General features: G+C 41.5%; 3 protein-coding genes across 3 annotated transcripts in view; 2 read left to right on the top strand and 1 right to left on the bottom strand.

Annotated features, from left to right (window-relative positions):
* Positions 1-3,589, top strand: part of LOC135463638 (kinesin-like protein KIF13B) — a 188,394-nt gene extending 184,805 nt beyond the window's left edge. The window contains 2 exon segments of the mRNA XM_064741000.1: positions 11-226; positions 750-3,589. Of these exon segments, the coding sequence (XP_064597070.1) occupies positions 11-226; positions 750-1,024 (491 nt within the window). The 3' untranslated portion in view covers positions 1,025-3,589.
* Positions 3,590-7,683: 4,094 nt separating this feature from the next.
* Positions 7,684-8,094, bottom strand: LOC135463875 (histone H3.3A-like). The gene has a single exon (XM_064741331.1). It carries the CDS (start codon positions 8,092-8,094, stop codon positions 7,684-7,686), a length of 411 nt encoding a protein of 136 aa, XP_064597401.1.
* A 4,765-nt stretch (positions 8,095-12,859) lies between these two features.
* Positions 12,860-13,270, top strand: LOC135463876 (histone H3.3A-like). The gene has a single exon (XM_064741332.1). It carries the CDS (start codon positions 12,860-12,862, stop codon positions 13,268-13,270), a length of 411 nt encoding a protein of 136 aa, XP_064597402.1.
* Positions 13,271-16,528: the final 3,258 nt, after the last annotated feature.

Raw genomic sequence — 16,528 nt, 5'->3', positions numbered from 1 at the left:
ACGTTTTCAGGTTGTGAGGACAGTGTGAGTCTTTGTTCATTTGGGAGTCGTGCAGACTTGGATCGTCTTCATGAGGCACCAGTGCCCTCCTGGATACAGTTTGGAGAGAGCGTTCTGGTCAGTTCATCACGCGGCACTTCCAAGTTGTCGGGTGTGGTCCAGTACATCGGCAACACAGCTTTTGCCTCTGGCCCATGGATTGGCGTCGAGTTGGACCAGCCTGAAGGTGAGTCCAGTAAAAGCTGCACATGTCGCAAGTGTCCGTAGACTGCTGGCTAGCGAGAATGTATTGCCAGACTTGTGGTGTTTGGGTGGCCTTATGTTTGAGATTTCCCTCACATTTTGGCAGTAAAAGCTGCCAAGCTCTGAAACTTACACTGTTGTCTTGGTTTGTTTTATAGGTGCCGAAAATTTGTGAAAAAAAAAAAAATACCTCATTGTTCTTGAGAATGGAAGAATTTTAGAATGATGGAAACACGTACAGCTTCATCGTCTTCAGTTAAGCTATCATTACGTCCAAGAAACTAGTAAAATGTGATGTTTTAGATTTCACATTGAAATTATGAAGCATTACACGTCAGTCACAAAAGTATTAAAAACAAGAAATTACCCTAAAATGTTATATTTGATGCCCCATATTGACTATTGATATCTTTGAGGGTATGTAGACAGGTATGGTGTGATATTTGTTTTCATTGCAGAAGGATTATTTGTGTTTCACAAGTGGGTTTTTTTTTTTTACTTTTCAGGAAAAAACAATGGCTCTGTGAATGGTATACAATATTTCAAGTGCCGGTCACGTCACGGGATCTTTGTTCGACATGACAAACTGATTTGGGACAAACGCAGGAGAGGCTCCAGGAAGTCGAATGCTGCGCACAGGAGGAGCAGCGGGAACCTGAGTGGATCTTCTTCAAACTTGTCACGGTCATCAACCAGCCTTAACTCTCAACCACCCTCCCCCGGTGCATCACCAAACACCACATTCAAGACCGCGTCAACAGGACGCCCAAAGAAGAAATAAAGGGATTTGCTATGAGGAATGCAAGGGTTTCTCTGTTTGCTAGGCTGTGGTAGATATAACATCACTCATAAATACATCCTATGCGAGTAATGCTTAACAGTAGAGGGTGGCTTCAGTGCAGTGTGGTTAAATGAGGTTAGAAATGAGAATAGATTTCTGACTAGCCATAAATGGCTGCCTACAGCTGTGATTCAGAACTCAGCCCAGCTGATATACTCACTACATTCTCTGTCATCTCCTCCAACCTTGCACAGACAACGTCCACTGAGGAAAGGCGTGCATGTGTGCGGAAAATGTGGCGATGAAACAGATGAGCAGAAAATGTGGCAATGAAACAGATGTGCTTTGTGACAGATGTTCACACATATGCTTCAGCTTGAACACATAGATGTGTACTGTTCTTAGAGGGTGATGGATTTGGTAAATTATTGCAAGTGTTGAGACAATTTAGGAAATCAAACCATCACTTACAGATTTCATATACCAGATGACATTAGCTGTTGGTGTGCCCCTGTCATTAACATATAAAACAGATGGCCACAACCTGATAACATTCAGTGATCTCTCAGTGGCCTCTGAGGGCATTTGGCTGTGATTGACGTAAGTCAGTGATTGGTTCTTCCGGGTAGAGAATGTGTAAACCACATTGTGTGATGTATCAGACTTCTGTAACTGTCCATGCACATCTGTCGTAAACCACCCAGGTATTGAAAGCACGGAGGCTTTTGTCATGAATGAAAGTCTTGGAACATTTTGCCAAGACATTGTGGAACCTTGTGGTTAAGGCATAATGATATACTGTGGCCAACACTGTGGAATTTTGCATCCAAGATACCGTGGAACTTTGTGGCTATGACACATAGGAATGTTGTGGTCAAGACACCATTGAATCTTGTGGCCGACCTGGCTTTAAGTGTTTTTGATTGAACTGTTCTGGTTAGCATTCTCACTGGGATCTGGAGTCTGCGTACTGTTGTACCAACAAGCTCAAACTATCACCTTCTGTCATGTACAGTTTTATGTTTGAAGCTACTTAAACAGGTGGAAATTGGGACAAAGCAAAACCATGGATTCTCATTCATACAATAAAAATTTGCTGTGCAGACATGACCACCTGTTTCTTGTCAGACGTGTACCACCTGTTTCTTGTCAGACGTGTGCGTCCTCTTTGTCTTGGCGTTTAAAGTCCCATGCTGGATTTGAAGCTTGTGCTCCAAATACATGAAGAAAGTGAATGTTTGTAACAGATATTATATCTCCATATTTCATATTCATACTGTACTGCCTCCGTTAACTGCTTTAACTGGCATCCGTAAATAAATTCCGAGTTACAAAGGATGTGTTCCTGCTCAAGTCTGAACTCTGCCAACAGACCGAACAGGAGTATTGGAAAATCCACGGCATCCTGGTAGATATCACTTTGCCTTTATCAGCCAACATTAATGGATGGTTGTGAGATGAAATACAGCTATCAGCCCTGGCAAAGCAAAGAGTTAAGCCTTCACACAGCCTCAAGGGGATGGCCAAGATAACAGTAGTGGAAATGTTGGGATTGTAGTCAGATTTCAAACAAGTGGGTAGCTCACGAAATTTTTATGTGATCACATTAATGTCAACTCAGTAGTCATTAGCACAGATTAGTGAAGACTTGAGATTGTACATGTATGTGTCATTTCTTGCCCTTCTTTAATTCCGAAGGAAGGTCCACTATACTTATATCTGTATATTGAAGATAAACAGTAAGCTGTATGGGATGATGAATGAAATTGCTATTAGATATAAAAAAGAATTGCTTTGAAGACATTGGAGGTGTCACTCTACATCTCTAGTGCTCTTTTTGTTAGATTTATGATAATGAAATGTTGATTATGCCTTTGTGTAAGTTCATCTCATGTGCATGCCTCATGTAGTATCATGTGACCATGCCTCATGTGGTATCATGACCATGCCTCATGTGGTATCATGTGACCATGCCTCATGTGGTATCATGTGACCTTGCCTCATATGTTATCATGACCATGCCCCATGTGTTGTCATGTTACCATGCCTCATGTGGTGTCATGTGACCATCCCTCATGTGGTATCATGACCATGCCCCATGTGGTGTCATGTGACCATGCCTCATGTGGTGTCATGTGACCTTGCCTCATGTGGTATCATGTGACCTTGCCTCATGTGGTATTATGTGACCATGTGTCGTGTGTTGTCATTTACAGTATGCCCACAGCACCCTGCTGGATAATTGTTGGACTGAAAAAAGATTTCAGTTTTTGTTGCTTCCAGATTAGTTTTTGAAGTTTCAGTTTGTGAGGGTGATGTATCAAATTGTATATATTTGACATAATATGTATAAATGAGTGAACATCACACTGCTATGTAAATAGGAAGATAACTTACTTTAATACAGTGTACACATATGTGTACATTTATGTAGAGCTGGCCTTTAGCCCTTCAGAGCTAAGAGTTCACAATCGAAAATCCTTGTCCATAATTTTTTTTTATCTTATTTCTCACTTTCTTTTCAGTATATTTTAATACTTATTTTAGTCATAACTTATACATATCATTGGTTTATTTGTTTGTTTGTTTCTTTTTTTTTGTTTTTTTCTTCATCTATGAAATATTTTTTTTTTAATTACAGCAGTCCACTTTAAACTGTTTTTGCGTTTTGTCCATTTCCATGTTGTAATGGATAAAAGATGTTTCCTTCCTCTCTATTATTCATTCTATTTCATTTTTGTTCTCCTTTAATAATGTGTTATTGTTCCTATTTTACTTTTTTCTGAATCATGGCTTAGTCTTTTGTTTCTTAAGTGAGATATTGTGTACACTATATTTGCGCAGCCAGTGTGGACGGTGAATTGTTCTGGCAGTTTTTACCCTGCATTTTATTGGTATGCTGTTTCAAGTTGAGCAATAGGATCTTTGGTCACAACACACACACCTGGGAGAAATATATTGTGTAAGGCAATATGAATTTCACCAAAGTGATTGGTGTTAATATCAAAACGGTGAAATCAAACTCTAATGGAGACAATAAACTGGTTCAGACTTCTGATCGGAGCTTCTAAATTATTGTCACAGTATTTTAGAACATTTTGCATTCTTCAAAACCTCGATGTTACCACTGGTAATTGAACTTTTCTGGAGTAAGTTTGTAATGATGTTGTACAAAATTCGAAAAAGGTCAGTGAAACTACATGTATAACATACGTGACTATCACATGTTGCTAAAATCTATTGAATTCTAAAACTGGGTAGACCAAATCCTGATTGTCGTCTTTGTTACAAAAGTGTTTGGTGATAAAAGAAAGCTACCACTAAATCCTGAGATTCCGATGTCTTTTTTTTATTTACTCACCGAAATTTAAATTATCCCAGTTGATATTGTGTTATTTATCCCCCCCACCTCCCAACCAATGACCTTTGAAAGCTCTGGTTTTGTCTCCTCTCTTCTTTTATGTTTATATATAGAATATACATAATTTCACATCAACATGTTAATGTGTTTCAAATTTTCATGTATATGTATGTAGATGTAAATGTGATTCAAAGTTTCAGCAATATGAATAGCCCTATACATGCATACGTTTGTTCGTTTTCGTTCTCTCGTTTGGCTGGCATTGTCGCCCATAAAAGGGTAGTAATCGATATTTCTGTCTAGGTATTATAAGCTTATATAAAGTTTTAAATCACCCCGATGAATATGGGCATTATAGGTGTAATGTACTTCCGATATAGCTCATGTGCACAGTTGACGTGAACTTATCTTTTGTATATTTGTTCTATTTAACTGATATTTTTAGGGAGCAAGCAATAATTTGAAGTCGTCGTCACTGTTGAATGTATAGGACTAAAAAACATGGTTGTTGGAAACATGATTGACTGTTAAAAACATGTCCATTGACGTGCTCTGCTGAAGTGCAATCTTTGGCAGAAAGTTTCGGTTTACCCTGGTTTATCGTTGGGAGCACGATTTTATCTTCATAATTAGATACATCTGCATCTTGTGAAACTGAGGGAGATAGGGTCGCTGAAAGTAAATAATTTCCAAACTATAAGATTAAACCTATCGGTGGCTGTGCAAATTAAATAAATGTGCAAAATGACACATGGAGAAACTGACCCCTCTACCTACTCGAATAATATTGTCAGTGATGTCAAGAACAATGCAAGTGATAATGGATAGATACAGCCTGCGTGGAACCGAATCTCTTCTAAATTGTGACATTTATCTTGTCCATGTCTTTCCTTGCTGTCTGCGTTAACAACGTTGGCCATTCAAATCTCTACAGCACGCCCTTCCGATGAAATGCATTTCCAACTGCCATGTCTGTCTGAAAGATGAGCTTCTTTCGCTTTTATTTTCTTTTATTTATTATTAAATATCAAACGGTGTTGAGTAGAAACGACCTGTCTTGCTTGTTTTAGTTTTGAAACAGCTACTTCTTCTGACTTTACAGAGACTAGAGTCAGGAACAAATCTATGTTGGGAGCCGATTCTAGATCAAGTCTTTCGAGTAGTGTCAATGAGAGTAGAGATATTTGGCATCCGCGTCCAAATCACAACATGTGCAAACCTTCTTGCAGTACAAAAGGGTGCATCGTTCGATGACCGACAAAACTATTAAAGATTTCGAAGCATGCACCTTATTTTAAGCTTGATCTTCCGTTAGTACACATGGCTGTGGTAATTTTGTTCTGTAGAACCAAACATTCCGTGTTGTTGTTATTGTTGCCTTCAGTGTTAAGCTTGTTTTATTTTTACGCTGTTTCTCCATTGATGTGATAAAAATGGCATATACTGCCCACGATCTGGCAACGTCCACATGCGCATGCGTAATCGTAGTAAAGGCGTCCAAACCCCATGCATTGTGCTGTAAGAGTGGGTGACTACGTAGCCACAAAAGAGATGTATGAATTATGCTAGGATTTTGCTGCGTACATTTATAGTAGCAGTGTAGACGTCTAAACCACTTATGGTGGAATACACGCATTGGGCATAAGCGTTCTGTAAGAGTGTGTGTCGAACTCTACGTTGTGGATACACTAACCACATACGCTCCTTGGGATATGTATGGAGCGTTATGTAGCCGTGGCGTAAAGGCTACGTAGCCGTGCGAACCACGTATGATCCTGCATGTTGGAGTATGTGAAAGGCTAGCCGCAGTTCGGGTTTAGAAGTCGAGCCGATGCGACATACTGTGCCACCGTGATATATCTGTAATGTGTTAACGTTCACGTCGTGGTCCTTCGTGTATTGTATACGTTCATTTGTTGTAAATTTTCGAATCGGTAATCATACGCATGTGGGTTTCCTGATTGAACAACATGCTTGGTGGCTTTGGGCCATAATAAAGAAAGTCAGTTGGTATCTATCCTGTTGTTTTCTTTGTCTCGTCCGGCTTTATGTCTTCCTCATCTGTGGAAAGGTCTTCCAGCAACCTGGAGATGATCGTGGGTTTTCCTACAGGCTCTGCCCAGTCTCCTCTCTCTTTAAAGCTGGTCGTCGTCGTATAAGTGAAATGTTCTTGAGTACGGTGTAAAACACTAATCAAATATATAACTACACGGAAGGTCTTACACCAACCTGAGAATGGCCATGGATTTCCTCCAGGCTCTGTCCGGTCTCCGCACACCATAACGCTGACCGCTGTCGTATCAGCCAGTGACATGTTCTTGAGTACGACGTAAAACGCTTATCAAAGAAATAAAAACACAGGTCTGCCGGCAACCTGTGGAAGAGAGTGGTTTCTCCGGTTTCCTCTTTCCATAAAGCTGACTCTTGTTGTTTGAGTGAAATGTTCTTAAAATGGTCGTGGGTTTCCCCGGGCTCTGCCTGGTTCCCTCCCACCATATTGCTGAACACCCTTGTATATCTGAAGCGTTCGTGAGCACGGCGATAAATATCTGTCGACACGCCAATGCAGCAAGGCAGAAATCTCGAATATCTCTGCGTTGAGACACGTTTTGACATAACCTAACTGAAAAATATTGAGAGTTATACTTTGAAAACAAAGCATATAAATAACGCTGAAAGCAGCTGGAGCGCGGTGTTAAGCAACAATCAACTAAAACTGAAGCACTGCAGGATCTGTGCGTCGAAACAGACATTCGTATACCAGTCGTCAACCAGTGAGGACATGCAGGTCAATAATCGCAAGGCCTATTTCCTAAACAAAGTTCAACACAAACCAGAGAACTAAGAAAGTATGCAAAGTACGAAAATAGGATGGAATTATGCAAAGCGAAGCAGTCAACAGTTTTCAGTTATGTTGGAAAGACGAAGGGTACGTACAACAACAACAGAGTTCAGTACATGAGTGGGGCGTTTATTGAGAATAGGACAAAACGACAATCGAGCGATGAATCATGAACGATGTGAGCAGTTTTACCGAAATGAACAATACTGGTAATGACGATGAATAGAGGAGAAAAACGACTGCGTACAAACCAATGGCAAACCGACCGTCCCACAATGCAGACCTGGCGAACAAGGTTGTATAATATCCCTGGTATTGCCGTGTTGTGGGCAATCATTCTCTTCAGCTAGAAATTCGTTAAGACAACAGTAAGCAGTATGCCTCTGTTAGTATGCACTAAAACTTGGCAGATAATCACCATGCATTACTATCCATGCCGTCTTGAATTCACCACATTTACGCTCTCTCTCCTCGGATACGTCTGGCCAGCTGGATGTCTTTAGGCATGATGGTCACTCTCTTGGCGTGGATGGCGCACAGGTTCGTGTCCTCAAACAAACCCACCAGGTAAGATTCGCTGGCTTCTTGAAGAGCACCGATGGCAGCGCTCTGGAAGCGAAGATCCGTTTTGAAATCCTGGGCGATTTCTCTGACCAACCTCTGGAAAGGCAGTTTTCTAATGAGAAGCTCGGTGGATTTCTGATAGCGCCTGATCTCACGAAGAGCTACCGTTCCTGGCCTATATCTATGAGGTTTTTTCACTCCGCCAGTGGACGGGGCGCTCTTCCGGGCAGCCTTGGTGGCTAGTTGTTTTCGTGGAGCTTTACCTCCTGTGGATTTACGGGCGGTTTGCTTAGTACGGGCCATGGTGATCTAGAATCAGCTGTCTTCACGTAATTGTATGACCTATACCTTCAAAGTTTCGACTACAAGTATGAAAAATTAAGCCAGGTATTTATAGCATGGTGGGTCTGGCGCGAGCTTGTGATTTCAATTCGGCAGTTTGACAGTTCTCAAGGTTGGAGGATATCCCATGGCTATCTTTTCATGTAGTTAAGCCCGAGACGCTGTATGATTTCAGTGTTTAACATGTCTGACTGGTTTTCTTGACTAATCCACATATTGTTTAATCCGTCTATGAAGTCTTGTGAAGGGATGTCTAACACCTGCACATCTGCCCCCCACGACCAGCCCACCTCACACCACCACCCCCACCCCCACCCACACCAAAACCCTCACCCCACAGAAGAGGGTTGCACGTGCTATTTGGAAGGTTTTCGTGTGTTACTGACCAAATAATTTGTGATTAAACCATTGGCTATGAAATGCGGTTATGAAGCCGCCCCGTGATTACTGGACACCCTCGTTCCCTGACGCCCCCCCCCCCCCCCCTTCACGTTCACACACAAACACAAGCCCTACCCCCCACCCGCTCCCCACGCTGAAGGTTTCAGGAAGGTGGTAAGCTAACATGCGGAATGCATCACAAAAGGTGCATGTATTTACGGTTGGTGGACAATCCACAACACAATGTGAAAGCCTCCGGTAGCTTGTAAAGAGACACCAATGATGAGACTGTATAATACACCGGGATCGCTGGGGGTAGGGCGTGGGGGGGTGGGGGGAGGGGTCATCTTTATCAGGACAATATCAAGATATTAAATCCCTACACCCTGAGTGGGCTTAAGATCGCTTCTTAAGTTGAGTAGATGTGCTATGTATTGTGATTCCGATAATATCTCTTTCCATTGTTTTACTTTCTGCCCTTGCCTTTGAGGCAGAAGATTAGAATATACATGTATATACAAGTGAAAAGATCTAAAATGTAAATTCCTCTAGGTGTGGAAACTTGTGTGATACTTTAAGGAGAGATGCATAAAATGTGGTCAATGTTAATTTTTCTTGTTTATATTTTTTATTTGTGAATCTCTGAACAAAGTAATTTTAACGCGAGTTGCTATCATGGACGATCAAAAGCTCTTACCTGATGAATTTGCGTGCACACATCAAAGCCTCAGATGAGTGCTTACTGAACTTTTCCAAGAGCAATATTAATATGCGAAATGTTGGAAATTTTATGATGAACCTCCATAATCAATGATGAATGAACAATACCGGTTTATCACATGGGCTTTTGCATAGCACATACCAGTAGTTTGGATCTTATACAGTCACATTAACGTAATTGTGTTTGCCTTTCATAGATGTTAGCCCTGTGTTTGCCATTTATAGACGTTAACCCTGTTTGCTAATCTGAATTTCGTGCGAAACAAAATTCTTTTTCAAACTAAGTAAGTGAATAGTAACATAAATAAAACAGTTTTCGCTTTTGTTAAAGTAATGTAAGTGTAGTCTGCATTGTATTAAAATATAGAAAGAATCGTTTGGTTTGTCATCTATATTCCGGTCTGATAAGAATGGTTAAAAGAGATCACAAAGTTACGTGGTACGTGGAAATTCCATTTAACATTCAAATTACTGAAACAAATCCAATAATAGACTTCAGGTAAGCATCTACGTTCTGTTTCTAGTATTAAGAAATGTCTCATGTTACAGTACAGTTAAAATGTCCAGACAGTCTACAATACCACTGTATAGAAACTGACCGTTGATGAGGTTAGAGCGTGATATCATCGCATTCCAACCAATGTGGCTACCAAAAGAAGGTAAGGTAAAGTTTTAGTTATATAAGGACGACAGTGAGCAGTTAAAGTTTATTTATTTATTTATGTATTTATTTGATTGTTGTTTTACGTCGTACTCAAGAATATTTTACTTATGCGACGGCGGTCAGCATTACGGTGAAAGGATACGGGCAGAGCCCGGGGGAAACAGGCCGCTCATTGTTTTTTATTGACTTACATATCTTATTTTGTAATTATTTATCGATTGTAATTTTAACGGCCACACCTCGATCATCTCAAGGACAGGTCACGTGTGTAGTGAAATAGGTACACAAAGAGTTTCTGTCCTACTGACGCATCTGCGAAAACACGAATGGAAACTGACAGTTTTATAACGTAATGTAATCCTCATATTTCCTCTCTGCTCCCCTCGGTGAGATATGAGGCTGCAAAACAAAACTTAGACGTTTATTTTCCCCCATGAAATAGTTTAATAAAAGATTCATTCAATGTTTGCAAATACGCTTCTTCATACATAGGCGGGGCCTCCGTGGCTCAGTCGGTTAGCGCGCTAGCGCAGCGTAATGACCCAGAAGCCTCTCACCCAGACCCAGAGCTTCCTCTCCGGCCGTAAGTGGGAAGGTCTGGCAGCAACCTGCGGATGGTCGTGGGTTTCCCCCAGGCTCTGCCTGGTTTCCTCCCACCATAATGCTGACCGCCGTCGTTTAAGTGAAATATTCTTGATTACTGCGTAAAACACCAATCAAATAAATAAATAAAACACATAGGCTACCTACAAACTTTACATGCATACTTGTGCGCTTGTGGGGAGGAGTGCAAAGAAATATAGGTATGCAGGTGTGAGACTGCCCTTCACAAAACTTGACGGATTAAGCAAATTAAGTTTAGTCAAGAAAATCTGTCAGACGTGTGGAATATTGATCTCATGCAGAGCCTTGTGATTCTATTCATGCCACGAAAGCCATGGGATAGAAGACGCTTTTTCGCAAGCTTTTGTATGGAGTGGAGTTTTGTCCCACCACACCCTTCCTCAACCTTCCCATCCTAGTCACACCAGATGGCCTTGAGTGAGTGAGTGAGTGAGTGATTGGGTTTAACGTCGTGCTCAACAATTTTTCAACAATATGACGACGAAGGAATCCTTAGGGTGTATGTAATGTACCCCCTTGTTGCAGGACGGATTTCCACCGCTCTTTTATCTAGTGCTGCTTCACTGAAACGACTTACCGAAGGCAAGTAAGCTGCCCCACCAGAGCCATTATACTGATACGGGTCAACCAGTCGTTGCACTATCCCCTCCATACTGAACGCCAACCCATTAAGTCACAACTTCCTCTTTTAAAGCCTTAGGTGTGACTAAAGTCTTAGGTCCTGGATCTACCGCTCCCGAAGCGGACGCTCTACCAACTGTGCTATCCGGGCCGATCAGATGCCCTTGTCCACCCTCGGGCACATGTGGATGGCGTTGGAGCATCCCATCCTCGGAACTTCCACACCACGTGTTGGATTATCAGTGGATTATGCGCCCCAGCATCCATTGTGGAGAGTTCATGACAGGGGGATTGGAGGTGGGTGGGGACAGAACGAGAAATTGACAGGTAAAGGTTGCCAAGACAATCAAGTCAATGTGACAATTTTATAGCTAAACTCCACGTAATAATTTTACAAATCATTTGTCCATAACGTAATCTAATCCTCATATTTCCACTCTGCTCACCTCGGTGAGATATGAGGCTACAAAACAGAATTTAGACGTTTATTTTTCCCCATGAAATAGTTTAGTAAAAGATTCATTCAAGGCTTCCAAATACACTTCTTCATACATAGGCTACTTGCGAATTTTACATGCATACATACACAAACTAGTTTACACGGCAACGCCATTCCATCGAATGATTTGCGCCAAGGCAATGAGATGTGTTTCCTGGATTCAGGATGTTCTATCCTACAATGGGCAATTCACAGAGAACTATTGTCACAATACTGTGGCTTAAAGTCTGTGGATCCTACATACACGGCTTTAAAAACTAAACTTGCATTTTTTGGTGGACAACTTTGAGTAGTACGGACATTTTCCTTAACGCCCCCCCCCCCCCGACATATACCCCCCCCCCCCCACCACTTCCCCTCCGGACATTTTCCCCTCCCTATATGTGAAGATATCTGATAAAATCTTCTGTTGTCCGTCCTCCATTATCCATAGTCAGAGTGGATCTTAATCATTAAAACATTTAAAACATTTACAAACTGGGAAGTTGTGGCGAACTTGCAGCAGTTTTTTCCATGTATGGCGTTCAGTTCATTTAAATCAACACTTTTTAAGACAATCAGTTATATAGGTCCATATGGGAAAAGGACTGTAGACAAAACAAACAGAACGCTTATTCATGATAAATAGATGTGTTATTAGTTGGCCAAGAGATTATTGTAAACCAACAATGAAAATAAAATGACTGTAGCCAATGTACCTGGCTTTTGGTTTAATCCTTTCGCAGAGAACTAATTAGCCTAAACGCAAAGATTAATGACTTGAAACAGTTTTAGAGAATACAGGTTTACTCGTTAAGCTTTTATCACAATACTGTTTTGTTACTGCATTATTATGGGAAGTTCCACTTTGAGTAAAGCAGGTGCGCTTGGGGGGAGGGGGGAGGAGGGAGGGGGGTGGCAAAAATATAGGTATGCAGGTGTGAGACTGCCCTTCACAAAACTTGACGGATTAAGCAAATTAAGTTTAGTCAAGAAAACCTGTCAAACGTGTTGAATATTGATCTCACGCAGAGCCTTGTGATTCTGTACATGCCACGAAAGCCAGGGGGGTCTGCTACACTCTTGAGTGCTGCCAAGCTGTTCTCCTGAAATCACAAGCTTACGCCGGACTAACCATGCTATAAATACCTGACTTACATTTGTGATTTCATTCCAAGTCGAAAAGTTGAAGACCGTAAGTCGTACCATTGCCTGAAGACAGCTGATTCTAGATCACCATGGCCCGTACTAAGCAAACCGCCCGTAAATCCACAGGAGGTAAAGCTCCCCGAAAACAACTAGCCACCAAGGCTGCCCGGAAGAGCGCCCCGTCCACCGGCGGAGTGAAGAAACCTCATAGATACAGGCCAGGAACCGTAGCTCTTCGTGAGATCAGGCGCTATCAGAAATCCACCGAGCTTCTCATCAGGAAACTTCCTTTCCAGAGGCTAGTCAGAGAAATCGCCCAGGATTTCAAAACGGATCTTCGCTTCCAGAGCGCTGCCATCGGTGCTCTTCAGGAAGCCAGCGAATCTTACCTGGTGGGTTTATTTGAGGACACAAACCTGTGCGCCATCCACGCCAAGAGGGTGACCATCATGCCTAAAGACATCCAGCTGGCCAGACGTATCCGAGGAGAGAGAGCCTAATGCCGAAACATCTCTGAATTATACCAAAGGCCCTTTTCAGGGCCGACTACTTCCACAGAAAGAAGTCTCTCTATCAAGCATTGATAACCTCATTTAAATGTGTCCACTGTATTCCTTGTATCGTCCATGAATACAAACGTTGACTTGTCTTCTGTTGGTAGCCAGTTTTGATCAAATATAATGTGCCGATCCCTGCCAATATCACCCCGATACACGTTATGTTGCTCTTAGCTACAGTACGATGATTTCATAAAATGATGGTACCAGTTTCATCATTACCAGTATACGTTATTTTTTGTGATGACACTTTTTATTGCAGGAACACTTGAGCCATAGATCTAGAAGACAACTCAGTTCTATTTGAAAAGAAAACAAGACTGGAAAATATGCCTAGACTGTATGAGTGATTAAGGAGACTGCAGATATCATACAGTGAGGGTGCAATTATATTAAGCCAAAATGTACAACAATCAAAAATGGCTAAAATTCCAACTACGTGTATACATGTGTTTTATACATAAATTGATGTGATAAACCGTTATAGTTCTATGGACTTTTCAGTATTTTGCATATTCAGCTTGCTGTTGCAACATTTCTGTAAGTATTCTCTTTGGGATTAAAGCCTTGATTGGCAAATGCATTTGCAGATTCATAAAATGGGAACTTTTCATTGTCCAAGGTAGCTACTCACTTGTGGGGAAAATGGACGAGTGTAAATTTAAGATGTTTAATATTACAATTGTTTTGGGGTGGGGAAATCACTGCATTACAAATGCGTATTTCTGACAAATTTTTGAGCATGATATTACACATAAATCAGTTGAATAAATATATAACAAGTGTAACTTTGAGCCTTATAATCCCACAGCATCTCTACTTTATCTCTTGTAGTACATGATCTCACGGCAGTATAGTTTTAGAGGTGGATATTAGGAAATTAAAGCAACCCACAGGGCGTTAATGTTAGACGACGGCATGTGCTGTCAAACAGGATACACGTATGATTTCGCCATTATTACCACATGTTACGTATTCCATCCCTCAGCAATTACTCATTTTAATTCGTAATAACACATAATGGGGCCTCCGTGGCCTGGGTGGTTATTTAGTGTGCCAGCGCAGCCCAATGACCCAGAAGCCTCTCACTTATGCGGTCGCTGTAAGTTGAAGTCTAGCTCATGCTGGCCACCTCATCCGTACGTCGGATGGTCTGCATGCAACCTGCAGACGATCGTTGGTTTCCCTCGGGGACTGCCTAGTTTCCTTTCACAAAGTGATGTTCATTCTTTTATTTATTTGTCTTTTAGTCTATTTGACTGGTGTATTACGCTGTACTCAAGAATATTTCACTTATACGACGGCGGCCAGCATTGTGGTGGGAAAAAACGGACAGAGCCCAAGGAAAACCCATGACCATCCACAGGTTGCTCATTGTGTTATATTAACTTCCATATCTTATTTTGGAATTTTCTATCGATTGTAGTTTTAACGGCCACGCCTCTCCACTTCGACCACCCCAAGGACAGGTTACGTACGTAGTTAAATAGGTACGCAAAGAGTTTCTGTCCTACGCCTGGAAACTGACACATCTGCGAACACACGTATAGAAACTGACACATCTGTGAACACACAAATGGAAACTGACACATCTGTGAACACACGAATGGAGACTGACACATCTGCGAACACACGAACGAAAACTGACTCATCTGTGAACACACGAATGTAGACTGACACATCTGCGAACACACGAATGGAAACTGACACATCTGCGAACACACGAATGGAAACTGATACATGTGCGAACACACGAATGGAGACTGACACATCTGCGAACACACGAATGGAAACTGACACATCTGCGAACACACGAATGGAGACTGACACATCTGCGAACACATAACGCCGTGATTTAAAGTGTTGATTATATCTGCGTTCTATGAATATGAGAGAATCATCGTTTGATTTGTTATGGGTGTTTTATCCTTAAATTTATTTATAAAAAATGATGATCAATTCAGATATGTCTGGTTCCAAGAGCGAAATATGTACATGCGAGCCAGTTATTTTTTAGTCGTAGATAAATATGACTGTTAAATATGTTAAAATATGACTGAAGTAACCGTGCGATTCAAAAACGTCAAAATGGACAACAATAACATAAATTGGTAAATTTGACTCCCGCTCCATGTAATAACAGTCAAACGATGATGTTAGCGCGTGATATCATCGTGATAGTTGGGACAAACATAGCTTGTGTACTGCAGTAATATCAACGTGAGTTAGCACATCGGGTTAGATCCAATACATCTGTCATAAGAAAGTAACGCAAAGTTTGCATCTATGGGTAATATAAGAAAAACACATTTAAATAAGGTTATATATGCTTAGTAGAAAGACTTCTTTCGGTGGAAGTAGTCGGCCCTGAAAAGGGCCTTTAGAAATAAATTAGTGATGTTTCGGCATTAAACTCTCTCTCGGATACGTCTGGCTAGTTGGATGTCTATAGGCATGATGGTCACTCTCTTGGCGTGGATGGCGCACAGGTTCGTGTCCTCAAACAGACCCACCAGGTAAGATTCGCTGGCTTCTTGAAGGGCACCGATGGCGGCGCTCTAGAAGCGAAGATCCGTTTTGAAATCCTTGGCGATTTCTCTGACCTACCTCTGGAAGGGCAGTTATCTGATGAGGAACTCGGTGGATTTCTGATAGCGCCTGATCTCACGGAGAGCTACGGTTCCTGGCCTGTATCAGTGTCTGTAGCGCCCCTAATGTGGAGTGTCTGTATTTTGATTGGAAGGAACCATATTCTTTATTTTGAAAAATACTCTGGAATTGCATGGAATTGACCTGCTTTCATCTGTTTTGATAATAACCTTAAATTCTCATGGCAACTTGCGGAGTAATAGAAAGCAATTAAAAGTACTAGTAATGCATTTTCTCCTGAACTGTGGGCGTCCAACATCCTGTGATGTCAAGCTTTTAATCACCACCTACATGTAGATATGAGCACAGCGTGACCGGTGATAGACGGTTGTAAGGGTAATGTGCTGCAGGTTGGGCAATAGAGGGCGGGTGTTACTGGGGGGATGAGGAAGGGGTGGTGGGTGGGAGATGGAGAACTAGTGAGGACGGGATATTAAGTGAATTGTTATGAACTTGTGACATTCTGCAGTTTTCACCAAATATCACCAAAAAAGAAGAAGAAGAAAAATTGAAAAAATACAGTGCTGGATGTCAACATTGCATAATAATTTA

The sequence above is a fragment of the Liolophura sinensis genome, chromosome 3 (assembly GCF_032854445.1).
Source record: "Liolophura sinensis isolate JHLJ2023 chromosome 3, CUHK_Ljap_v2, whole genome shotgun sequence".
Taxonomy (NCBI): domain Eukaryota; kingdom Metazoa; phylum Mollusca; class Polyplacophora; order Chitonida; family Chitonidae; genus Liolophura; species Liolophura sinensis.
This window is presented reverse-complemented; position numbering and strand designations above follow the sequence as displayed.